The sequence below is a fragment of the Microcebus murinus genome, chromosome 14 (genome assembly GCF_040939455.1).
Source record: "Microcebus murinus isolate Inina chromosome 14, M.murinus_Inina_mat1.0, whole genome shotgun sequence".
Classification (NCBI taxonomy): Eukaryota; Metazoa; Chordata; class Mammalia; order Primates; family Cheirogaleidae; genus Microcebus; species Microcebus murinus.
The window spans coordinates 49,852,457-49,880,195 of NC_134117.1; the positions used below are offsets into that span (position 1 = coordinate 49,852,457).

Genomic DNA, 27,739 nt, shown 5'->3' on the forward strand with positions numbered 1-27,739 from the left:
CATATTCATATAAATATTTTTTCAATAGATTGCACAGATATGTATACCTGTATACTACTTAAATAGCTTCTTTCATATTATTTTCCTGCCCTATGGTGTAATGCATTCCTTTAACTTGCATGATAAACAAAAAAGTTTAAGGAAGAATTCAACATGCTAATGTGGAAATAGAAGCCACGGCACTAAAATCTGAAGTTACTGGGGGTCCAGTAGGAGTTAGAAGTATGTATTTTCAATAAATATCTGTTTGTGGCCAGATATGAAAGATGTCAGAATAAAACCAAACTGAGGCATTTTCCATCTTTCTCACTACAGTTTAATAAAAGGCCTTGAGACATCAATTTTTCTATTTCCCACTGATGTAAGTGGTTTGGGATCTCAAATAAAATAATATATTTCTCTACAATTGAAACCCAAAAGTGAAAGCCCTATGTGAAAACTCTAAGAAAGCCCCTATTACCACACAACCAAACAAAGAAATAGAAAGAATAAAATTGTGAGGAGAAGAGGAATAGAAAGAGGAGAAAGCATTTTTAGAAAAGAATCATCCTCAGAGAACTAGAAAAGCATATTTGCATATAACACCATTTCAATTTTAAGTCAAATAGCAAAATATGATTTTCAAAGCTTAGTTGACTGGTAAGAATAAGTTAACTGATAATTAATTCAGTGTATACCTATTATTTCAATTTAGTGAAACTTGTATCTTATAGATACTTAATATTTGATGATGAGAATGATGATTAGGGCTTATAAGAGCCTATATATATATATATATATATATATATATATATATATATGTACATATATATATATATTTTTTTTGAGTGTTGTGCTGGTACTACCAACATGGAGAAGAGGTGGATCTAGCAATTCAGCAACTCAGCGACTAAAGGATGAATCTAGTTGTTTATTTATTTTATTTTTACCAGAATCTTTTTTTTATTTGACATACCTCATTCTTATTTTGGCACTTATGAAATTAAAAAAAAATTGTTTTATGAATATACACAAATAAAAATTTTAACCTTCCTTTAGTGAAATCAAATGTAAGTTTCACTCTGCATAATATAAATGAAATATATTTAATTGTTTAAATTTTTGAATAAGGGATGTTTAAAAATCTTCCTCCTTTTATTGAGAGAGTTCCATTAGGTATGCAATTCTCAAATGAGTGATGGGAAAGGAGGCTAAAGGAAGAAGAAATTTTAAATTTAAAAAAGCTTATAAAATAAGCAATAAGGAAGAAAAGAATTCATGATGGTAAAATGAGTGGATTAGGCATCAGGTTTCTGAAAGCGAATAGGCCATTGTCCTTGGTTACAAACATGGGCTGAGATTGAATGCATTTGGGCTAGACCTGTGGCTCTACCAGTTAGCAGGTGATGTTTGGTATGTTGACTCATTAATCAAACAGGCAGGAAGGGGAAGAAAGGGATGGGTAAATTCACACACCTAAGGAGAAAAATGCACACTATCTGGGTGATGGGAACACTTATAACATTGACTCAAATGGTTTAAAAGAAATTTATGTAACCCAAACATTTGTACCCCTGTAACATTCTGAAATAAAATTTTAAAAAAAGAAAGGAAGAAAATATAAGAAGAATATGATCACTGTTATAATAGAAGTATACATGCTATAAATGCTCCTGGAAGAAAAAGATTAATTCTACTAGTAAAAATAGCAAAGGTTTCATTGAAGATGTAGCATTTACACTAATCTTGAATTTAATTGATTTGGGCATGGGTGGAGGTGAAAGGGGAGTGAGTGAAGAAGGCACAAAGCTGAACAATCCATATAGACAATGATGCAAGTGGGTTTGAGAGGGAGGCAATGGAAATTTTGGTGAATAGTAGACTCTTTAGTCAGAGAACAGGTTAATGTCTTGGTTTGATGAGAAGGAGAAATGGAGAAGGAGAGCTGAAGGAGAAGGAACATTAAGAATAATGGGGATTAAGTCATGGCCAAGTCACAAAGAACCTAGAACACCATGCCAAGGACATCTATCTTTGTTCCCTAGTAAAATAGGCAAGAAAATCACAGAGCAAGAAAGTTGGAACAAATAAGTACTTTGTCACCATCTAGAACATTCCAAATTGATGCCCCTAAATCTATAATTTGCTTCTCTTCAGATATTTCTAAGCAATCTATCTCATTCCTCAAGGAAGAAGTCCAATCATCCACTGAACTGAAGCTAAAATGCTTCTGTGTTACTGATGGAAAAGCCATGGCTAAGAAAGAGGATAAGGATGAATGCACAGGAAGATGGACTGTGCTTATTTTTTTTTCACTAAAAACAAACAAATGAAACCAGTTCTAGAGAAGATGAACATTAAATATCCCAAAGAAAAACATTTTAAGGGTAGGGCTTTTTCTTTCCTGTGAGAAAGAATATATGTACGATGTTTAAAAGAAATTGTTAGATAAACTTTGAAAAATAAGAAGAGATAGAGATAACATTGTTTTGTAAATTAATTTTTATTATTTTCAAAAGCATAAACATCAAGATGAGAAAATGAAGTACCAGGGGGAGAGCAGGTGATGACAATGAGAAAGAAACATAGCAACTAACTTCACCAACACCAAAGATCATGACTGCGTTCAAAGATGGCTGCTAACAATTCCACCCCTTCCTGTACATACATACCACTTCTTCTACAAGAGATAGAGCTTCCACCTGCTCCTGTTGACCAAGAGTAGGGTTTATGACTGTTTTGACCTACAGAACGTAGAGGAAACAATAGTCCATGACTTTGGAGCTCAGGCATTAAGATAGCCTGGAAGCTTCCATCTCTCCTTTCTTTGCACCTTGAACCATCGTGTAAGAAATCCAGGCTACCCTGCTGGAGAGAGAAGCCCACATAGAAGGGCTATAAAAGAACAGATGCTACATGAACAGAGGGAACAGAAAGAAGCACTGAGGTTCAAACATCAAGCCCCGAACCCAGCCACAGTCACCATGTGACTGCCACTATGTGGGAAAGTACTGTGAAAATACTACAGAAATGGCCCTGCTGACCCCCAGCCCATCCATTCATGGAATCATGAGATGAAACCAAGATTTTTGTTGTTCATAGTGATTTGTTAAACATAGATAGAAAGTAGAAATAATGCAGATGTTTTAACTGTGTAACTATATAAGATTTCATACCTCCATAATGCAGCAGTTCTCTATAAGTTGAAAATAACTCCTTACTATGAAAAATAGTATTAGTAATTCCCAATGCTATTTCTATATCTCACTAGTGGTAGTGAGATGGAAACATGTGCCGGATTACAAGATAAAATATAAGATACTCGGTTAAATTTGAATTTCAGATTAACAACTTTTAAATACAAGTATGCCCCAAGGAATATTTGGGACATAATTATACTAAAACATGTTTGTTGTTAATCTGAAATTTAAATTTAACAGAGCACCTTGTGCTTTTGTTTGATAAATCTGGTAATTCCATTCATAAAGAACTGCTTTTTCTTGACTTTTTAAAGAAAAATAATGATTTGGAGGTGTAAATGTAGATTAGCTCTCTTTGCATAACTGTTGAAGGCAATACAGAGGGAGGAGACAGGAATGTAGGATACTGAAGCAGATGGGATAGAAATCCCGAATAAGATTGAGAACAGAAATCATGCAACAAAGGAGGAAGATGACTCTTGGGGGTATAAGTTTCTGATTCCTGGTGTGGGTTCTGATCCAATGCTCCTTCCTCCTTAGGCAGATCACCTCACCACACTGGCCTGCTTTCTCATCTGCATCGTAAGACAGGTGTGCTAAGTTCCTTCCAACTCTTACATTCTGTGATTTTAAGCGCTGACAGTAGAGGATAGAATTCATATTAAGGCCATAAGGTTGAGATTGGGATTTTCACGGACTTGAAAACTGTGTTTTTACGCAGCTAATATGAAATGGCTGAAGATCCCTATTTGTTCCATTTGCAAATCTACTTCTGAATTAAAAGATTGCTCAGCCATTTTACTAAATCTTCCCATTAAACTACAATAATACATTGCATTAAAAGCTTATGGTTGAAAAGCTTTTTGCCCCTCTGTTATGAGTTAATGATGACCAAGTTAAAGCTGTACATGAGAAAGAACTCTGGTTATTAAATAGTGGAAAGGAATGAAGAGCAAAGGTCTTTGAAAATAGCTAAGTCTTCATATTTCTGGGGAAAAAAATAACTTGTGGCATAATACTGGACTTTTTAATTGTTTAATGAAATCCTTTCTAATCCTATGTTTCTGATGACCTAAGGTTAAAAAGTAGCCTTAACTTAAACAGAAATTAATTTTTGAAACATACTGAAAAGAATTAAAAAGGGGATTGGTAGGGTCTCCGAGTTACCACTTACTAGCTGTTTACTCTAAGCATTTGGATGATAAACTCAGTTTTTCATGTAATTGAATCAATTTACCACATTACCTAAAAACCTACTATGGACCAGACACTGATATGCATTATATTTAATCCTTGCAGCCCTATTGTGTATTATTAATTACATTTTATAGGTTTAGAGAAGCTCAGTGAGATGAAAGCTGTACCCAAACCTCACAACTGATGAAGACAGAGCCAGGATTTGAATGTAATTCTGCCTGACAGTAAAGCACACATTCTTTCTTCTACTTTATGTTTGCCACAAAAAAAGTTTGCAGTATATAATTGTAGAAAGTAAAAATTTTTGTGTGTTCCAAATTAATTTTAAAAAACAAAAATATGAAATAAATATTCCAGCAATGAGTAAAACATCCTATTTGGTGTGTGTAGACAGAAATTTGTCTCTGTATCTCTCTCTTCCCTCACCTGTCTGCGAAGATCTCTTGTCTTCTTGCACATGTTGTCTATAGCAATATTCAGGGTATTACTCCTTTCTTTTCTTCCAGTCTGCAAAGAAGAAAAAAAAATGACATAAGCAATGCTATCAAATTACTCTTTATCACTTAGCAATTTGCTTTCTAAATTTTCTGAAAATAACAGCTTGAAATTCAAGAATAGGCTTCAAAACTGCTATGATATTATATATGATTCATGAGCATTTCACTTAAGACTAAGTAGAATGGTGATTAAAGCTCACATTATTTTCTTCTAAGCTTCTGTAATATTTCTGATACAAGGTTGGGTTGTATTCAGTGTGGCAGTAGGCAGAGCATTATCTCCATGAAACTGTGATCTTCATTCTTAACAAGTCAACTATTTAACCGCTAAGCATGCAATTAACTTAAAAGCATTAGATGCCCAATTTGTCAACTTCTGTGGGAGTTTCTGAAGTCATTTTCATGGTGTATTGTGTAAGTTATGCAGAGCCATATTGGAGTTTTGCTAAACACTAAATAAAATATGCAGTGCAAATTCATACAATTTGCAAAAGTTGACCACAATTTTAGCTGACAATATTCCAAGAACAAATTGTTTTAAGTAAGAACTGGACGCTGTTTTTGGCTCTTTAAGATAATTTGTGCAACACCTTTTTATTCTTTGAGCAGAACAATTCTCTCTGTTATATCCTTAACCTAAATCTTTAGGCTATTAAGCACATAGAGAGTCACCTTGGTTGGTATTTTCTACATATTATTTTTGTGGGAGACGACTGGATTAAATCTGATCATACTTTTTTCAGTGATATTGCGTATAAAAGAGATTGAAAAAAATCATTATGTGATTCACCTCTAGGAAAACTGCCACTATTTAAATTAATAAACTGAAAAGAGCTCTTAAGAGGAGACCTTGAAAATCACAAAGGCAAGTTAAAGCAGCTGATAACTGAAGGAGTTTATAGCATGGACTTGGTGAAAAAGGATGCTGAGGCCAAGTATAGGCCATTAGGCTGCATGTCAAACTCTATTCCTAGTGACTAAACTTATACATAAATCCATAGTCTCAAGTGGAAAGACTCATTAACAAGAAATTCAAAAACTTACCTTTTTGATTTTATCTCTTGACATATCTTCCCAAGTACTAACGTTTATGGTAGCAACATTCTTATACTTTTCTATCTCTTCCTCTAACTTCTTATAATGTACCTTTGACTTCAGAGTGCATCTTCCAAAACAACTCTTGTGAAAATCCTACATGTCCCTCAAAGTTTTCCACAAAGAATTCCCCTAAAAACTCTGCTGAAAAGTAAACTCTCACCTCTCTTTGTTCCAATAGCATTTTGAACATTTCCCAATATACTCATTTTAATTCTTTGCCTGCTCATTACCCTTGCAATACTGTTAGAATCTTGATATTGGCAAGTATATCTTAATTTTTTTTTCTATTTTTGCTAATAACTTACATAGGCCTTATTGAATTGAGTTTATAAAAAAACTTGGTTCAAAACACAACATAGTTTTATTAGGGACCTTCCTATATTCCAGGAAGTTGTCATAGTATACTCTGGAGGAGATTTTAGCACTTAGCTTCAATGCACAGCTAAAGAACTCTATTAGCTGAGGTTTCTGGTACCCACCTAAACCTCAGTTAGGCCTAGATTTTTTCAGCAGCTGTGTTACTGATATTTAAGGTGTGAAAAAATGATCATCGTTTGAGACCCTCCCATATACTTGCAAGATGTTTGGCATCCATGGACCCATGTCTACTAAATTCTAATATCAATTCCCAGGCACTATAACAGCCAAATATTGGCACCACACATTTCCAACTGCTTCCTATAGGGAGACATAGTAGAGGATCATTAGGTCCTTTACCACATTTTATTTTTGAAAGAGAGTGTGGAATGTGTACATAATGTAAACTGTGTTTAGTGAAGAAAGAGGGTAAACAAGGTTTAGGTTATTTCAGGTTAGGTTATTTCAAGGAGCACTATAAAATTCTGGATATCAGAGCACTAGTCGCAATTACCCAGAAGAAAGCTTTGGCTACTTGTCACAGCTCCATTTTAGCCATGGAGAATTGTGAGAGTTAATTCAGAGATATGTAAGGCAATGGTATAAACAGATACATAATAGGCTATAAGACAGTTTCTAATTTTACCTAAAGAATCTAGCTCTTATTCTGTAGTTCCATGCAATATTAGCTCTTGGATGTATCTCTTTCCACTTCATGAAAGCAGAGACAGTATAAAAGGGGCAGGCGTGAGACAGACAAAGACACCCCTCCGCCACCACCAAACACACACACACAGACACACACACACACACACACACACACACACACACACACACACACACGGTATAAGGAATAACATGGGAGACTCCTGTTGTGTTGGCTGTAAAAACTCACTAGCTTCTGTAGTGTGATTCATCACAACTAAAAGATGTCAGCCTTCTCAGAGCTAGCAGCAGAAGCATACAAAACTTTTAATAAACGATGACAGGAGGTGACAGCATGAAGAGATTCAATAAGGGCTATAAAGATGATTTCCTAATTTCTACCCAGAGCTTAACCTTAGTTTAAAATGTCTCATTGGGTCAAAGATATTTTGTTCTCTTGGCAATAATGAACAGTCCCTATCATCATAGGAAATATAAAGTTCTCCCTTCCTCCTTTACTCTCCCTCCATGCTCCACCTCCAACCACAACCACCTTTCTTCTTTTTCACTTCCAGATTTTTATTGGGTCCTTGCTCTATTTATCCAGATTTATTTGGCTTCACTCAAGCCATTTTATGCCTCTTTATTCTTTTTGCATGGCATAAAAATAAATAAGGCAAGGAGAAATAGCCCCATCCTGCTTAAAGGGCTTCATTCCTTCTGTTTTCAAAGCCTTAACAAATCATCAAGCAATGAGCCAAGACTAAAGGTGAATTCTGTGTGCTAAGGTAAGGAATGGAAGAAGCAGGATATTAAAACACAACCACAGATAACAGTCAGACCTGCCTATATCCCAAGTGCTCAAAAGAGAGCATGCTCCTTAAAGGAATCCTTAAGAGACATCATCATTAATTCAGCACAACCCTGCTAATGGAAAAGGGACCACTTGCAGTGGAGTGTCAGGAAGAAAGACCCTGAGAAAACATGGCAAAAATCAGCACTGTACAGGGAAGGCAGTCAGATTCTTCATCAGTAAGTAAACTGCCAGGAAATACTTTATTGAAAAGAAACAGTTCTGAGCATAGACTTCATTCAATGAAATTTCATTAAAATTATTATTGTATATTATAAATACTGTCCCAATGTGATCCAGGCTTATTAAACCTATATAATCTAACTATAAGTCTCATTATCAATTCTGCCTGACCATTGTTTGCACACAACTGACCACAGTTAATTGCACCCTCTTGTGGTTCCCTTAAAGCTGCCCACACATTTGGAAAAGGTCTCTTTACAAATAAACTGCTTGAATTATCCTAATCTGAGTGTTCCATCTGCTTGGGACCCTGCTGGGAAGAACACTATGCTGCCCAACACTGTAGCTACTGGCCACACATGGCTATTTAAATTTAAATTAATTAAAGTTAAACAACATTAAAATTTAGTTCCTTAGTTCCTCAATTTAAAGTACTCAATAGCCACATTCATCTAGTGGCTATTGTATTATATGCCACAGATATAGAACATTTTCATTATTGCAGAAAGCTCTATTAGACAGTATTGTTATAAAACATTTATTTGTTTTTTCAAATATGAGTTCCTACTTTCATGCAAGTCCATCTTTCTTTCTTTCTTTCTTTCTTTCTTTCTTTCTTTCTTTCTTTCTTTCTTTCTTTCTTTCTTTCTTTCTTTCTTTCTTTCTTTCTTCTCTCTCTCTCCTCTCCCTTTCTTAGCTCATTGCAGCCCCTCCTGGGCTTGAGCAATCCCCACACCTCAGCCTCCCAAGCAGCTGAGCAGCTGAAATGACAGGCACAAACCACCACACCCAGCTGCAAAGTCACCTTTCAATTAAATGAGAATAAAGTAGTGAGCAGGGAACAAACAAAAAAATCCCAACCCTAAAGGTACTTACTCCTTAGTGGAGAAATGTGAGGTCTAATTATATCCCTTCTTTGCTTTAAAGCCCTTCCCTCTATTACTGATGAAATTAAGAACAAATTCTTCATCACGGTGCTCAAGGCCTCACATAATGTACCTTAATATTTACTTATCAACCTTTAATGGGTTAATGTATGTTCTAGGCAATACAATGATAGCTCAGAAACTCTGTATAAAAAACCTCTTTTGTTAACTTTTCATCTCCTACTTTTCTGATTATGGACATCTTTTAAGATACAACTCAATCACATAGAGCCTTTCTTTATCTTAGTTGAAATTAATCACTCTTTTCCAAGATACTTTTTAAAAATTCTTTTTATACTTTTATAACACTTAGTTTAATAAACAGTTCAACATATTCAATAACTTTTTATTATCTATTGTATGCCAGGCAACATACTAAGGACAAATGATGCATTGGACCTAGTGACTGCCTTTCAGGAGCACACATGTGGTGGTAGAAATAGATATAATCACAGTATTTAATAGATATCAAGGGTAAGACATGGCTTGATGAAAGCAGCAGTTTATTGAGGATGAGGGATGAATCCTGAGCAAGTAACGACTGAATATTGAAGGATTTGCGAGAATCAACTAAGTGAAGATGGGAAAAAAGGCCATTCTGGGAGACAGGGATAGCGTGAACAAAGGTAAAAGTCCTTAAAGAGCATTTGGTAATCAGTATAAAAAGTGTGAGGGGAGTCTTGATTTGGAAGTCTGCCACATTAAGTAATGAGGTTGATCCTATAGACAACTGGGAGTCATAGAAATTGAGTGAGTGAATGGTACAACCAGACCATTATATCAAACTGGCTGGAATCTGCACAGTGGATTTGAGGAGATTAAGAACAAAATAGACAGAAAGTTAGATGGTCACAGGAATAGTCCCTAAGAAAAATGAAAGCATTGAAACCAATGCAATGGCAGCCGGGATAAAGAAAAACGATATACTTAGGACTCTGTATGAGTAAACTGGGTAAGACAAATGACTGACAGATGCTGGCAGGTAAAGGAAAGAGAACAATCTAGGCTGGTGTCCAGGTTTCCAGCAGTGATGACTGGCTAGATGATGGTGCTGTATATTGAAATGGTTACTTCAAGGAGAAAACCAGATCAACACAAGGATGATGATTTTAGTTTTGGAATTGTTGAAGGGCTTGTGGAGAGCTCCCTTCATTAGTATTTGTCCTATGGTTAATTGCTTACCTGTATGCATCTCTCTCACTAGACTGTATTATCCTTCAGAGAGAAAAACCTCTTACTCATATTTTGTCCCTCATAGAATCTAGCAGAGTGCTTTGGACATAGTAGGAGCTCAAAAGTTATTTATTAAATAAATAGAGAAATAAAAGACTACATAAGACAAATATGTAAGACAAGCAAATAAAAAAACAAGATAAGATAAGCAAATCCCATAACATTTCTGCATCTTAATTTCTGAATCTATAAAATGAAGGTTTGCCCCAAATTGTTTCCATATTATTTTCTAGCTTAAAATTCTATGAAAATGCCATGTTCTCTAAAAGGAAAAATTATAGAATAAGATGTTACATTTATTGTAGAAATTTTTGTATAAACAGCCATTGAAAATGTGTAAAAACTTGTGCATAATGCAAACCTGCAAAGGTACAAATAAAAAGCGATGTTTGAAATAGGCAGGCCATGATTCTCACTCCAGAAAACTATGAAGCTTCAAATGCTAAGAGAAGAGTTTTAAAGCAAATAAAAATTTATCTAATGCATAGTCAAATGAAAATGTTATCAGTGCAGAGGAGCCCTATGTGGAATTTAAACAGCAAGAAAATGTTTTTGTTGTTTTGTTATGTTTTGTTTTTGTTTTTTAAATGTGTGCCACTTTATTCAACCTTTTAAAATGATACATTTTCCTTTAGTGGGAAATCTTTATTTCATGGTAAAGATGAAATATTATGTCCTTAAACTTAGTTATTTTCTACAGAAATAGCTTTAAAAATATTTTATGCTTAACACATAGCAGAAGCACAGATTCTAGTCCACATTTTTCAGGCATGAAAGACATACAAATAGACAAGCATGAAAAATGAAATATCTTCTTCTAGAATACAACTGTACTGAATAGCACGTCAGGAAGACACCCTGATGGGGCATGCTAAATAATCTTTCTAAATCAAGGTCTGTGATACGAAAATAAAACTAAAGCAAGCCAAAAATTAACTCTGAGATTTCAAATGAAGTTTTAAAAAGTCAACTGTTTAAGAATAAAGTGATTCAGCTACCAAAGGAAATAGATTGAAGATTGAACTTTTGTAGTGTTTGGGAAGGTAAGATGCTGTACCCAGGTAGCTGCCTGCTAGGGTAGGACTGGGAGTCAGGGATGGGAAATCAACATTTTGTCAAATGTCTACCACATGTGAGTACTTTACATGTATTGTCTCAACTGCTGTTCATAATAACCCTTCACACACTTGCATATAAGACACTGAAGTTCAGTAAATTTAAATATCTTGCCCCAGAAGGACAAACAAGAAATGGTAGGATCAGTTAGAGCTGAGCCCCATCTCAGACTTAATCCACCTTACCCTAACAATTTGAATGCACTGTAACTTAAACCCAAATTAATATTTCTATTATGAAAATTACATAAATATGTTTCTAAGACATAATGAGCAGAATAGAAGTCTGTGGAGACAGTTAAAATTGTGTTTGAATCTGAGCCTTATCTCTTGACAGCTATGTGTTCTTTGGACAAGTTACTTAATCTTCAAAGTCTTAGTTTTCTTGCCTATAAAATGGGTATACTACAATAACTATGCTATAGGGATATTGTAAGGAATAAAAAGATAAAGGATATATAAAGATATACAAATAGTAAAGGCTAAAGAAATATTAGTAGCTATTATTTTACTTATCATTAGTGTCACTAATGTCAATAACACTTGTGTTTCCTGAACTACAGCAGCTGGCTGATTTCCCTGAGCTTTTCCAAACATTAACCCCTTGTCCTGAAACAACCTCATCTCTTTTCATTCAAGAGAAAAATTCTTAATTTATAATTTGATGCTCGGCTCAATTGCCTCATTCTCTATCTCACCTTTTCTGACTCTCTTCAACCTCACAATAAAAAATAAAAATTAAAAATCTTCTCATTTGTGTTTCTGTTAATCTCTTTACATATTCTAATTATAACACCTGTGAAACTTTTTATTATCTTTTATTTACACTCTTACTCATCTTTGAAATGTCAACTCTTTAATCTTAGTATTTACTATAGTATCTGGCACTCAGTTAACAGCTGTGGATAAAATGAATAAATGAAAGAATAGCTAACACTTTTATTAATAAGTAATATTCAAACTACTTTATTAATATAATCAGTGTTTATATTTTTAACAAAAGTAATTAACATCCATCCTGTTAGTTGTCAAATATTCTATTAAATCAGTGTTTTTATTCAAAGGCTATTATCATTCCCTACAAAAAGGTACAATATAAATTTGATATGAAGATGACATCTAATCTGTGGATCAGAAAATGGGAGTTCTGAAATAAGCTCTCTGGTTGACCTCAACTTAGGTAAATCACCACTCTTGTCCTTAGACTCAAAGGTCCTTAACATGTATAAAAAGAGGTCACTGAACTAAATTCTAAGGTCCCTGCCAGTTCTACCAGTGTGTGGTGCTAGAGTTTTCTGTTGATATCTACTTGAGTATCTAGTCAAGTACTGAGAACACGACACTCCAGCCAGTTGCCTGTGTTCTCAGACCAGACATGCTTATATGCCAGACTATAGTATTTCAACTGATATTCACCAAACTTGAAAGAAATATGCTTGGGTTTGCACTGTGAAAAAAAAAATTAAATAATTTTTTATGAGTAAATAATTAATAATTTTTTATTAACATCTAGGGATGTTACTCATCTCCTTCAAATCCCAGAGATGGATATAAACCATAGATTTCTCTTTTATCCATGAAGAATCAGCCACACATATGTGCAAGTGCAGATGCAAAGATCCATCCCAGGGATCATTAGTTAACTTTGAAAGAGTCTAGAAAAGTCAGGAGTTACCTGACATTTTGTTTCCTAAAATCACTGGCTCTTTCACTATTTTCACTTCAGGCTACTACGTTTTGTGTTAATTTGCCTCAATTACCATCTCCCATTTTTCCTCTTTTCCTGCTAGAGTTTTTCAATCCCCACTCAAACCCAGCAAACTCTAGAATGAATAGTGTTTTTAATCAGGAGAAATTTAAAATATGGAATTTATTTATTTCAGTGATTCAGCATTAAACCAAACTTGCTATGACCCTACTCTAATGGATTTCACGTCTTGCCAAATTCTAGGTTAGTGACTGTTCCTATAAATCATGCTATGGTAACTTTTGAAGGAAGGGAATAAGTTCAAAATTGAAGGTTTCACATAGGTTCAGGACAGGACCCAAAGATATTGTGTATGTTAATGGTTCCTAAATACTTGCTGTAGGATTCATGCAGCAAAAATACAAAAATATAGATTATCAAGTTATTTAGCTAAAAGAAGTACCTTTTTTGAAGATATTTTCATTTTCTTATGTTAAAGTTTTTGCCACTGCTTTTATGGAATAATGGTGTTATTTAGTAGTAACTTATAATGTTTTTATTTGACACAGCAAAATAATGGAAAATCTTCTGTCAGTCTCACAGGCTGTGTGTATGTGTGTGTGTGTGTGTGTGTGTGTGCGCGCGCGCACGCATTCTTTTTGTTGCTGTTTCTAATGTTTGAAGAAATACATATCTTGAGAAATAAATGGTTTAAAACAATTAAATAAGAAATCTGCCTAATCTCGCAATCAAAACTGATTAAATTGGCCAGTTGTGTCAGCATATAAAAAGAGTTTAAAATAATTTCTGTGCTCTTGAAACTGAACTTATTTTCTCAGCTTGTCAGGACATTCTATGTGAATTGCATTGCATCTAAAATAACATTTATGATAAACTGCAATCTGATAATAGCGGAATCAGAAAAATATGCTTCAAATCTTAGTTCCAAGACTTATTAACAAAGTGATCACATGTCAGGTATGTAAGCTACACTTCAGTCTCCTCATCTATAGGATGAGGATGACAATATCTGCTTTATAAGGTTATTATGAGAATTAAATGAGATACTGTACATAAAGCATGGAGAGCAGTAACTTTCTTATAACTGACATTCAGTAAATTATATTTATTATTAGCAATAAAATTAATTGTAAGATCATTGAAGGTAAGGAACATAAACTATTTTATTCATTGCTATATCCTCAACAGTGTTTGGTCATAACAGGTACTCAGTATTTACTTTGAATAACTTTTTAAAGAATGTTTAGATGAATGAAGAAATGAATATATGGAACATGATACAGATTTATTTCAGGAGGGTTTGTTTATGGTCATCAGAAAGATTGTAGTTATCTTGTTACAAAGAATATTGAGCCCTTGAATATAATGTAATATTCAAGACAGTCAATGTAGATAAAATACAGGTATATAAGCCAAAGTTCATGAATCCTCTAAAATCAATTAATGGTTAAATCATACATCATGTCTTTACTGACATTTCAATTTCCAAAATTCTTTTATTGAGTCATCATCAGAGGATCTTAGCATATTTCAGAAGATCTGACTCATTGTAGAAATCATTTTGATTTTGTGATGCCTGACCCAGCAGCCAGCTTTAGAAGAGCACCTACCCCTAAAGAAAACAGCTGTGATCCTAACATAAGATTATCTGTAAGAAAGTGGAAGAATGCAGTATTTTGTTGTCAGTTATAATGTGAACTCTTAAACCAAAGACTTTTTCTATGATACTCACAACCACTAGTAGAGTCTAATAAGCAATGATATGACATTACATACATCGACCAAATAAATTATTTTCAATCTCTTAAAATAGAACCACTGTTTTCTAGCAATTTTCCTGTCTCTGAAATGCTTTGGGAGGTAGAGAATTAGAACACCACTGATCTTGTTAAAATTTTATCTTCTGCTGTTCCTCCAGTTTCATGAAGCTAATTCCCACTCTTTTGTTTTCTAAGCCAAGTTTTCATAGTTTAATAATATTCAGTATGTCATCAACAGTGGGCTTTATGGAGTTTGAATAATAGACTTTCTAGCATAGTATTTCTATAGCCTGTCTATATGAAATCTAAAATAGATAGATTTCTGGTTATTGTTTTCACTTTAATCTTTAACTGCTATCTGTATCTTGCAAACATGTTTATTTTTAACACTATAAGAGTACAATGGAGATGTAGCTATTGCTGATTAACATAAATCTTTTCTATGATTATTACCCTCAATTAGCACTTTCAAGGTTCATAACTTAGAGTTTCAGATTCTGCAACATGCAAGAAAATTAAATAAATTTAGCTTCCACTTTCAATAAATTTGTCATACAAAACTTTTTCCGCCAAGATAAATTAGTAGATTATTTTCTTTACAATATGTATAAATATATTATTTTATAGCAAGTACTCTTAGCCTATTAAAAATATTATTCACTATAAATCTTGATTTGTACAGACATCTTTAACAGAAAAAAAACTCATAAGGATCTAACTATGTTATGTTCAGCAGAATAAATACTGATCTATATGGTGTAACTTGAGAGGCACCAATGGCTCCTGCTCAAAACTATTCTCTCCCTTTTTCCTCTACTGTCAGACCCCATCAAATATTGGAAATCTTCCATTCTTATTTATTTCATTTAAAAATGTTAGCGCTAACTAAAGAATCAAGATACACACAGGGCATTTCACACTGATGTGCCAGACCAAGATAATGATTTTCCAAAGAAATGATCAAAAACCAGTTACATGGCTCTGAATAAAACCTCACATCCATAATAAAGGTATAAAGGTCAAAACATGTGGAGACTGCGGAAGATTTTTTGAAGAGGATTTATATAAAGGAAGCTAATCTGGGACTCCCACCCTCCTCCCCACTTCCTTACTCTCACTGGTCTGGGCAGAGGTACCTCAATGGGACCATTTAGAAAGCATGATATGACTCCCTGGCAGCTAAGATGCGGTGGGAATTGTAACTTCTCCCCCAAGAAATCTAACTGGTAAGAAATGGCTGGTTAGTCGCTTATGAATAAGCAGAAGAAGTGACTGAATCCCAGCATTTGAGCATTCGCCATGGTCTAGCTATGAGCCTATGCAGTACAGCTGGTCTGGGATCACCTTGGCTTTTTGTCCAAGACAGTAGCCTAGATCAATAAATAGAGAAAAGCCACAAGGAGTTACAGAAACAGATGGACTTTGTGAATAAGCAGTCAGCGGCAAGAGAATATATCACACACATTAAGTGAATTGCAGGTGAGATGGGCACCCCCAAGGAACCCTCAAAATTATCTGTGATGGTTAATTTTAGGTATCAATTTAACAGGGTTAAGGTATACCCAGGTAAAACATTATTTCTGGGTGTGTCTATGAAGATGTTACTGGAAGAAATTAGCATTTGAATCAGACTGAGTAAAAATGATATTTCCTCACTTATGTGAATGGGCATCATACAATCCACTGAGGGCCTGGATAAAATAAAAAAATAAAAAACACAGGAAGGACAACTTTGCTCTTTCTTTTCTACCTGGGATACTCATCTTTTCCTGCCCTCAGAGCTTCTCTGTCAGGCCTTCAGACATCAGGACTTACACCAGTAACCTCTCCTGGATCTCAGCCTTTGGCATTAGACTGGGAGTTACACCATCAGCTAACCTGGTTTTCAGGCTTTGGGATGTGGACTGAATTACACCATTGACTTTCCTGGTTCTACAGCTTGCAGATGGCAGATTGTGGTACCTCTCACCCTCCATAATCATCTGAGCCAATTTCCATAATAAATCCCCTCTTACATATCTATTAATATATATGTATCCTATTGATTCTGTTTCTCTGGAGAATTCTGATTAATACCTTACCTGTGCCAGACATTTTTCATCTGCCCCTCTAGATCCACTCACCATTCTTTTTCACCACACTCTCTGCCCCCAGAATCCAGATATCACAAAGACTGTTCAATGCATTCAGGTACATTTGGTCAAAGCAAGGCACAGGAAGGCAGGAGGAGAGAATAGTTGGAGCATTTATTTTCCCGTTGCCATTGCATGGGGTTGCTATACGTTGATTGTGCCCCACTACCGAAGGCCACAGCTTCTGTTAGGTAGCCTTTGTCACACAGCTACCCTCTCAGGTTCCAGGATTCATTGCCTCCCTTGGTCCTGCAGGTCTGGGGGTAGGTAGGGCTCCCTGCAGGTGCTGGCCTAGGGTTCTGTTCTATACTCTCTCAGTTCTCCCCAGACTTGCTCACATCTGTGTAAATAAGCCATTTAAATCACTCTCCTGAAATTACCAGCTTGATATACTATGTTTTCTCTTGCTAGCATCTTAATTAATATGCCAAGTCAGCCTTCAACACCAGAGACCTAGAAATAACTTTCCTGTTCTTCTACCTCTCCTTTCTCCCCATGCTCCCACCCTAGAGAACAGGAGAAAAAGAAAAAGCCACTAAATTCTCTTTTTTTTTCATTTCAGCATATTATGGGGGTACAAATTTTAAGGTTGCATATAATGACCTTCCCACCTCTCCCCCCACAAGTCTGAGCTTCAAGCGTGACCATACCCCAGAGGGTGCACATCTCGCTCATTATGTATGTATATATCCGCCCCTACTTCCCCGTCCCACCTGCCCAATACCCAATAAATGTAATTCCTATGTGTCCACTTAGGTGCTGATCAGTTAATACCAATTTGCTGGTGCTTGTTTTTCCATTCTTGGGATACTTCACTTAGTAGTATGGGTTCCAGCTCTATCCAGGAAAATACAAGATATGCTATATCACCATTGTTTCTTAGAGCTGAATAGTACACTACTTTTAATTGCCAGTTTCCTACCTACAATAGGCCTGAACTGTAGGGAATCATCCCAATTTAAATCAAGATAGATGTATTGACAATTGCATTCTAATTACTAGTTAGAAGCAAGGGAGTGACACAAAAGACCTAAGATTACTAGAAAAGTTTGGGCACTGCTTGACTTTTCAACCCGGGTTAAGGAAAGGATTTATCCCACTGCACACAATGTGAAGGGATAGTGAGAGATAAATGTATAATAGTTTTATTTTATCTATTTTTTTAAACGTCTTAGTTATTCTAGCTTTAAATTCCAAAAGCTGCCTTGGAAACATCCCACATATTGGATATGTGTTATTGGAAAAAAACGGAGGGAGGAAGGGGGTTTGTTAAGAAATATACGGAATATTGACAACTGTCAGAGAGCAGGCCTGAGAATGGTGTTCAAGTCAGTCAACTGGAAAGAAGGACACCAAAGAAAAACAGACCTAAAGGTACTGAGTCCATCTCTACAGTACTTCCCCAGACTAGCACAGAGCCCTGGTAACAGAATGACACAAATTTACAATTCACACTGCAACTTCAAAGAAAATCCTTGTCTATTCAAAGTGATATTTCTAAGACTAATTTCAAGTACATCTTTCTAAGTTTCTTTTTTCCTTCAAAATACTGATGTGGAGGAAAAAAATATATCTCAACTTAGGCAGAGGAGGAACTTTAAGTTCTAACTTTTCCACCTACTAGAGGGGTGAACTTGGGCAAATCACATAGTTTCTATGGGTCTCAATTTCCTCTTCTGCAAAATGGGGTGTAAGAACAGACTTCTTGGGGTCCAGTCCGGATGTGATCACTACATACTAAATATTACTCTTGGTGGTAGTCATTGCCTCCTGGTAGTATTTCCCTGAAGGATAGAGCATTTTTATTTCACTCCCTAAGAGAAAATACCGGCAGAGGAATACTTCTGGTTTGTTGGCCAGTCCCAGTGGGATAGCTTACCTGGAGGGTGAAGTTAGAGAGAGGTTGGGGAGGACTTCTTTCCTCTAGCAGGTTTTTCTCTTTTTCTCTGCCTTTGTCTCTCCCTCCACAGTAAAGATGAGTTCTACTAGAAATGCTAAGCTATTTTTAATTCAGGGAAGAAGAAATAGCAAGCCCTTTTAATACCAAGCCTAATCCCCTTGTCTCATTTTGTCACTTTTAGTTCCCCTAGTTCAGAGGGGAGAAGGGACAAATGACAAGGCACAACAAAAGCACAAAAGTAGGTGGGCATTAGTGACAAAAGATATTCTTGTTATTAGTCCAATCACCAAGATTTAAAATGAAATATCACTCTGGCTATGGCATGTGAAATAATAGATACATGTCCCACCACATCCTTTCAAAAGATTTAGTGAGTGATTCTCCTATAGAAAATCAATGCTACACATTTCGAAAGTCCTTCAGTAAGCTTTAGTTAATGCTATTGAACAGAGCCTAGAGAACACCAAGGTATCTGAGAAGCAAAACTAAATACTGCCTATTCAAAAGAAAAACTATAAAATAACCCTTTGAAATGTGCTTATGAATCCAAAGCAGTGACTGCTATTTTAGCACATCTTCAAGAGATTTATGTGTTACCCTTTATCTTAGGTTTGTAAGGCAAACCAGGAAACATCTATGTTTCATTATTATTTAGCACTGAACAAAACTCAGTACATTTAACTTAATAAATGATACCATCTAGTTTAATTCAGACAGTTTCAGAATCTTAAATGTTAGACTTTTTTTGTTTAATGACCACCAGCCTCTGTCCCAAGGGTCAACTTTCCCCATCACTGAGATGGTGCAAACTAACCTACCCATCAGAAAAGACAGACATCTGGGGAGTCATAAACCAAGCCTCTCTGAGCCGGGTGATTTGGACGTGGTGCTATATATCAGTTCCAGGCGTCAGGGAGGACTGATAAAGCAGCGCAAAGCTCCCAATGAAGCACAGCCCAGTTGCAGGAGATTGCTGTGATGATAATCGCCAGAACAAACCATAAATTCTGGACTCAGAATTAGAAATGGCCTGTAAACATCAAATAATGGGTGTCTAAATTGAAAATGAAACTATCTGTTGCCTGTAATATTTCTTGCAGTGTGGTTTAGAGAGCCAGTAACATTGGAGACAGGCGTGATCTTTTTCAATGTCTGCTGTTACAAAGCTGAGGATATTAACTCCTCCTTCCATCAACCTCGGGGAAACAGAGCTAAATGAACTAGCTAGAAATCATGGGGCATAAAATACAGATTTAACCTTATGCAGCAAGAACATTACAGGTTAAAAAATTCAGAGAAATACAAGTACGGCATTTGAAGAACTACACTAGCAAGCATTGAAGGAACAGGTCTGATAGATATTCTATATATCAATCACGTATGTATACATCAAAACTTGACTTTTTCACATATATATATCAAATATATAATATATATGTCAAAACTTGACTTTCTTCCATCTGGTTGTTAAGTGAGTGCCAGTCAATTTAATGTGACTCTACATTACACAACCATTTTAAAGACATGACATTTGGAGATAGAAAATAATTGCAGATAGATACTGTTGAAGCTGAACTATGACTTTAAGGACTTTAAATTTTTTTTTTATAATTTCTTTTCGAGATGGGGGTCTTGTTTTGTTGCCCAGGCTGGGCTCAAGCTCCTGGGCTCCAGGGATCAGAGTTGGGATTACAGGTGTAGCCACTGCACCTGGCTTGAAGGATTTTTTAAGGCACTTTATTAAATAGGTAAGAATCATTTCTAATAAGCATATTTTTAGTTTAGTTGGATGATTTGTAAATAACAAGTACATGAAAATTATTTTTCTTTGCCATTTTATAAATAAAACATCTTTTTGCTCTATTTTTATGCTTACTAAACCTTTGTTCTTATGAAAAGAAACAGATGTCAAGATTTATAGATTAGTGGTGTCTAAATTACTAAAATTTTACCAAATTTAAAATCAAGGATCTTGACTTTTTTATGATGACTTATGGAAGAACAGAAGATACTCACACCTGTAGGTTCTTGGCACTGTAACTAAGTGGAATATTGTCCTTGTGAGTATAGGCTAATATTGTGTATTAAGCAGTTAAACACTAATGTGGGGGTAGGAGTAGTGATATTCAAAATATTGACAAGCAGGAGTGCCTGAGCACCACTTTTCATGGGCAGAGAGCATCTGGGAGCTAGGGAGCTAGGGGAAGGAGGGTGGGCAAAAACCTACATATTTAAGTAATCAGTATTTAGGTGGGGCAGGATGGTGAATATTAGCTCAGCTGCATTCTCTCTGAGCAATTGATGCTGGACAGCTGAAGGAGAAAGATATTAAAACTGATACAGAGCAATTGCAAGGCCTAACTGGGAACTCTTTATAAACATTGTACCTCAATCAGGAGTTGTCTCTACTCAAAACAATGTTCCCTATCCTCAACCCCATGATAGAAATACTCAAGTTAAAGAGAGCTAGATAAAAATATTATTTCTGAATTAACACAGAAAGACGTGGTCAATGTTTTGCAGAGTATATGGGAGAGAAGCAAAGGCTAAAGAATACCAGTAATATAAACAACAATAACCTCAAATGTTAATGGCTTACTGATAATGTGCCAAGCCCCAAATCCCCTCAATCTCCCTTATTAATGACTAGTAATTATATTTTTGTGGAATGCCATAACTAACACACAATAAAATGTTTATTATTCTCATCTTAGAGTAAAAGATTCGTCATTCTAATCAAATGCTTTGAGTGTCCTAATAGAATTTGAGCCAAAGAATGTCTTCATGTCCAAACCAAACTCATGACCCATATTTGAATCCCCTAGCTGCCAGCTATGAACAACCAAAAGCCCTAAATCCAGACGTTGCCCCAAATCCTTCTTCCCCCTCCAATTGTTCATTACTGCTAGAATCCAATTACTTTTTTCTTTACTATCATCATTACCTTAATCCTTTATTGCCTGGACTTCTGTCATCATCCATTATTGGTTACTTTTTACCCTTCCAGTTTCCAAGCCAATGCATGCTCCACTCCACAGCCAGTGTAATCTTTAAATAAGTAAATAAATAATTTCTCTTCATGTTCTCTGCTTAAAACCCACCAATGGGTGCTGGCAGACACCCATTGCCAGACACCATTATGTCTGGTGTCATTAATGCTAGCAGACACCATAAAACGGTGCTGGCAGACAAATCTGTGCTGGGGCACATTCACCGTGGTTTTTCGAGGAGTAGCTAGCACCAGTGTTGAAAAAATCATTACTTTAATTGTTATTTCGCCACTATTTCACCTTCTTCAAAGACACCAGGCATTTCCACAGCATTTTTAGAGGAGTGGTTTCATGAGCTCACAGCCTAAGGTGATTCTCACAGAGATTTCTATGTCGATGCCTAGCTAAGGGGCTATTTTGAAGAAGTTGGTCCCAGAGCCTTTAAAAATAACCATTCTTCAAAGAATTATCTCCCCACCAGTCACCATTACTTCGAGAATGGTGGCCCCTTTCACCATCCTTTCACTAATAATTTTTCAGAGCTGGCCTTTGCGAGAGGTGGAGAGTGCGGGTCCCTTGTGTCAGTCCTTCCCTCTGGCTGCTTATCCCCGGGGATGTGGGATAATTTTTCCTTTGAAAAATTTTAAACAGGGTCCCAAATCATTAACACATCCTAAAGCTTCTGCATGATTTAACTTCTGTCTACCATCTATTCAGCTCCATCTCAGGCCACCTCTTCTCAGTACTCTTGTGTTCCAACCAGTACTGCTGTCCAGATACTTAAATACGCCATTCCCTCCTACTCCACAGGGTTCTGTTTATATTGATCCCTCAATTTGTAATTCTCTTCCCACTCTTCAGCTCCTATATTCTTATCCTAGTTATTTCCTACTCGCCTTTCCAATATCAATTCCAATGCCACTTCTGCCAGGAAGCCTTCCCAGATTCATAACACTTACAAATGCCTATCACAGCTTGTAATGATAAACTCATGTTTGTGATTAATTGATTAATGTATATCTCTCCCAATAAATAGACTGGAAATACTAGGAAGACACAGGAGTGAGTCTGCTTTTGTTCACTGTTCTTTGTCTCTAGCACCTAGCATATGCCTAACACTTAGAAGCCTCAATAATTAAGTATTGAATAGAATAATAAATTAATTATTTATTTTATAAGAATACTAGTACTTAGTACTAGTACTTAGTATTCTTATAAAATTCTTTCTTAAAAAACTTCTAAGATTGCTTAGTCACCTAAGTCTGGGAAGGAGTGCCTAAAAGCCACTCCTTTTAGGTAATTATCTTTTCTAGAAGTTAACAAATAAGAATACTAGTACTTAGTATTCTTATAAAATAATAATTAATTTATTATTCTATTCAATACTTAATTATTGAGGCTTCTAAGTGTTAGGCATATGCTATTTATTTTATAAGAATACTAGTACTTGGTACTAGTATTACTAGTACTTAATACTAGTACTTAGTATTCTTATAAAAGAATGGGCCTCATTACAATCAAGGGTTTTGTTTTGTTTTGTTTTTGTTTGCCAGAGTTAGCAGTAGTCTGTGAAAAATACTATCTTACCAAAGGTTATTTCTAAATTGTTGGCCTATATACTACATTCATCCACTATAAAATGGTACATGTTCAACTTGTACAACTACAAAATATATAACATTTCATTGGGAAGACAGCATACCATATGAGAGAATAACAATACTACTATAGGTCTATTTTGTAAAATAATTTTAAAAGGTATAAATTATAAGTTGTGATGACACATTCACCTGTAGAATTTATTTCCTTAGTTGCATGTATAGCTTTAATATGCCATATGCTGATTTGAAATATGTTATTTTATATAAAAAATAAAACCTTCTTTAACATTTACCTTATAAAGGAATTATTTTTTCTGAAAATGGGTAATCTACACTTGGTCTGTTCTTGAGGTTAAAAAAGACACTTGAACTCAACAATAATTTGTAAAAATAACTATTGTCATGATATCTACTAAGATTCCCTGTTATTTCATTATTTTCAGTTTGTGACCTAGGATAGATAATTTAGATAAAGCATAATTTTATTTTTTTAAGTGTGCTAGAGCATTGTTTCTCTAATTTCAATGTGCATAAGCTCCTAGAAGAGCTTGTTAAAAATGTAGATTCTAATCATTTATGTCTAGGTAGGACCTGAAATTCTATATTACCAAGAAGCTCCCAGGAAGTACTGATACTGCTGGTCCACAGACCATTGTTCGAGGAGCAAGGATATAGAGTAAATCGAATATTCCAATCTAAATTCCACATTGCTCAGATATTCAGCATTTTCTGTTCTTTTTCTTTTGGCTTTGAATTCTGGCATACAAACATATACAATCCACTTAATGTTGTGAATGCCAGAAATCAAAAGTCAATTACCACTTGGCTACTTATACAACCTTTCTGTTTTCAAAATATCAAAATCTATGCTACAGTAGTAGCTGTACTATTAGGGGAAATCATGGATGATATTATCAGAAATAATTATAGCATTCTAGAACAAACTTCTAAGATAGCTTAGTCACCTAAGTCTGGGAAGGAGTTTGCCTAAAAGCCACTCCTTTTAGGTAATTATCTTTTCTAGAAGTTAACAAGAGTGTTGAAGGGTTTTCAACTATGGTTTTCATTGACCAGAAAAATATGAGAGACAAAAGAATCTTGGTATATATGAACAGAAATCACTTCATTTTATAAATGAGTGAAGCTTACTAAAATTAAAGAGTTTGCTCTAGTGATAGAGCTGATAAGAGAATTAGGTTTGCAACCTAACTATTTTTGATGTCAAATGGTAATCCATGGGTGTAGTATTTTTATATACTGAAATTCCTACCATGAAATTGGTTTATATGGATTTTTAGCATAAAACATACTTATCTAAATAATAATTACCTACTTTTCCAGTATCTATTATATACCAGGACCTGTGTTATTCTCTGTATATGGATTTTATCTAGTTTAGTGGCCATTCTGCTGAAGAAAAACATCATTATTTACATTTTATAGAAAAGGACATAGAGTCAGATACATTACAATTTTTTCATAAGTGGTAGAGTTCATATTCTTTATACTATATACAACATATTTCAAGTGTTTATAAGTATTTTTTTATTGCAACACTTTTTGAACTTGAGCTGTTATTTGGATGTCTCTTAAATAAGCTCACGACATCTGCTCTGTTGATGTGTCAGTATAGTAATATTTCTGCAACTTCATAAAGGGCACTTCTATTTATTCCCTGTATTGGGATCACATTCCTGACCTTTCCCCCTACTGCAGTTATATCAAGCTGGGTTCTCTCATGAGATATTAGTCACAAATATAGTAATATACAAGCAAACATGGAATTTTGAGTCACAGAAGATCAAACTATCCCACTCACCTTCTGCTGAAGCTTTCATTTAATTGCAGACTAGTACATTTTAATACTAAGCATTTAATATCTAATAACCTGGCCAGAAACAGGTCCTGAAAAACCTGGTTAAAACAGGTTTTTCTAAGGCATAGTTTAGAAGGACAAAGAGGTAACATGATAAAAGAACAAAAAATGTAGAGAAGGCCCCACAAAATTCCAATCAAATGCTCAAATGCTTCAGTTTTTAGGCCTGAAACCACAGCCATAGTCTACTTGAACATCTTGGGGAAATATCATAGATCAAAATCAAGTACAGAGACATATCTTAAAGATATTCGGGTTTGGTTCCAGACCACCACAATATAACAAACATACAACGTCAAAGGTTGGGGTGGCTATGGCAATTTCTTTGAGTAAGACAACAATGAAGTTTACTGCATCAACTGACCCTTCCTTTCATGAACAATTTCTCTGTAGCATGTGATGCCGTTTGATAGTATTTTACCCACAGTTGAACTTCTTTCAAAATTGAAGTCAATCCTCTCAAAACCTGCTACTACTTTACTAATTAAGTTTATGTAATTTTAGAATTCCTTTGTTGTCATTTCAACAACCTTCATAGCATCTTCACCAGGAGTATATTCTATCTCAAGAAACCACTTTTTTTGTTCATCAATAGCAGCAACTCCTTACCCATTCAAGTTTTATCACGAGATTGCATCAAATGTTACTAAAATATTCAGCAACATCTTCAGGATCTGCTTCTAACTCTAGTTCTCTTGTTATTTTCACCACATCTGCAGTTGGTTCCAACATTAAAGTCTTAGACCATTCAAATTCATCCATGAGGATTAGAATCAACTTCTTCCAAACTCCTGTTAGTGTTGATATTCTGACCTCCTCCTGTGAGTCACAAATATTCTTCATGGCCTCTAAACTGGTCTATCCTTTTCAAAACATTTTTAATTTACTTTGCCCAGATCCTCCACAGGATCTTTATCAATTTACTTTGCCCACATCCTTCAAAGGAATCACTATCTGTAGAAGCTTAGCTTTATGAAACATATTTCTCAAATAATAAGACTTAAAAGTCACAAGTACTCCTTGATCCATGGGCTACCCAATAGATGTTGTGTTAGCAGGCATGGAAACATTCATCTCCTTTTATAACTCCATCAGAGCTCATGGGTGACCAGGTGCATTGTCAAAGAGCAGTGATATTTTAAAAGGAATCTTTTTTTCTGAGCATTAGGTCTCAACAATGGGCCCAAAATATTCAGTAAACCATGCTGTAAACAAATGTGCTGTCGTCTAGGCTTTGTTGTTCCATTTATACAACACAGGCAGAGTAGATTTAGCATAAATCTTCAGGGTTTTCTTTTTTTTTAATTTCAAAAATTGAGGGGGTACAGTGTGTTTTGTTATGTGGATAAATTGTATCATGCTGAAGTCAGAGCTTCAGTTACCCATCACCAGAATAGTGATGGGTACTCAGTTATTGTACTCAATAGGTAAATTTTTATTTCCTCATCCTCCTCCCACCCTCCCCTCTTCCAATGTCCATTACCGCTCTTTATGATTATATATATTCTTTATTTAGCTCCAACTTATAACTGAGAAAATGTGATATCTGTTTTTCCATTCCTAAGATACCACACTTAGATAATGGGGTTATAGAATTTTCAGAACGATAACTTGGCTTCAACTTAAAGTTACCAACTACATTAGCCTCTCACAAGAAAATCAGCCTGTTCTTTGACATTTTGAAGCAAGGCATTGATGTCTCCTCTCTAGCTATGAGAATCCCCAATGGCATCTTCTTCTACTAAAAGGTTGTCCATCTATATTAAAAACCTGTTGTTTAGTGTTAGCTAGAGCTTCTGGATAACTTGCTGTAGTTTGTACATCAGCATTCATTGCTTTTTCTTGTACTTCTATGTTATGGAGATGGCTTCTTTCCTTAACTATAATGAACCAACCTCTGATAGCTTTTAAGTTTTCTTCTGCAGCTTCCTTACCTCTCAGCATTCCTAGAATTGAAGAGAGTTAGGGCCTTACTCTGGATTAGGTTTTGGCTTAATGGAATGTTGTGGCTAGTTTGATCTTCTATCGAGACCACTAAAACTTACTCCACATCAGCAGTAAGATGGTTTTGCTTTCTTATCATTCTTGTATTCCCTAGAGCAGCAATTTTAATTTTTCTTCAAGAACATTTCCTTTGCATTCACACCTTAACTGGGGCAAGAGCCCTAGCTTTTAACCTCTCTTCCAACTTTCAATATCCCTTCCTCACTAAGCTTAATCAGGTCTAGCTTTTGATTTAAAGTGACATATGAACAATTCTTCCTTTCATTTGAACACTTAGAGGCCACTGTAGGGTTATTAATTGGCCTAATTTCATTATTCTTTTGTCTCATGGAATAGGGAGGCTCAAGAAAGGGAGAGAGATGAGGGAATGGCTGGTCAGTAGAGTAGTCAGAACACACATATTTATCAATTAAGTTCACTATTTAGTATGGATATGGTTCATGGCGCCTCAAAACAATTACAACAGTAACATCAAAGATGACTGC

General features: G+C 35.3%; 1 protein-coding gene across 2 annotated transcripts in view; it reads right to left on the bottom strand.

Annotated features, from left to right (window-relative positions):
- The window catches only part of CTNNA3 (catenin alpha 3), a 1,492,617-nt gene that overhangs the window by 738,621 nt on the left and 726,257 nt on the right, over positions 1 to 27,739 (bottom strand). For both annotated transcript variants that reach the window (XM_012762717.2, XM_012762715.2), the window contains exon 8: positions 4,803 to 4,883. In XM_012762717.2, the coding sequence (XP_012618171.2) occupies positions 4,803 to 4,883 (81 nt within the window). The remainder of the gene's footprint in view (positions 1 to 4,802; positions 4,884 to 27,739) is intronic.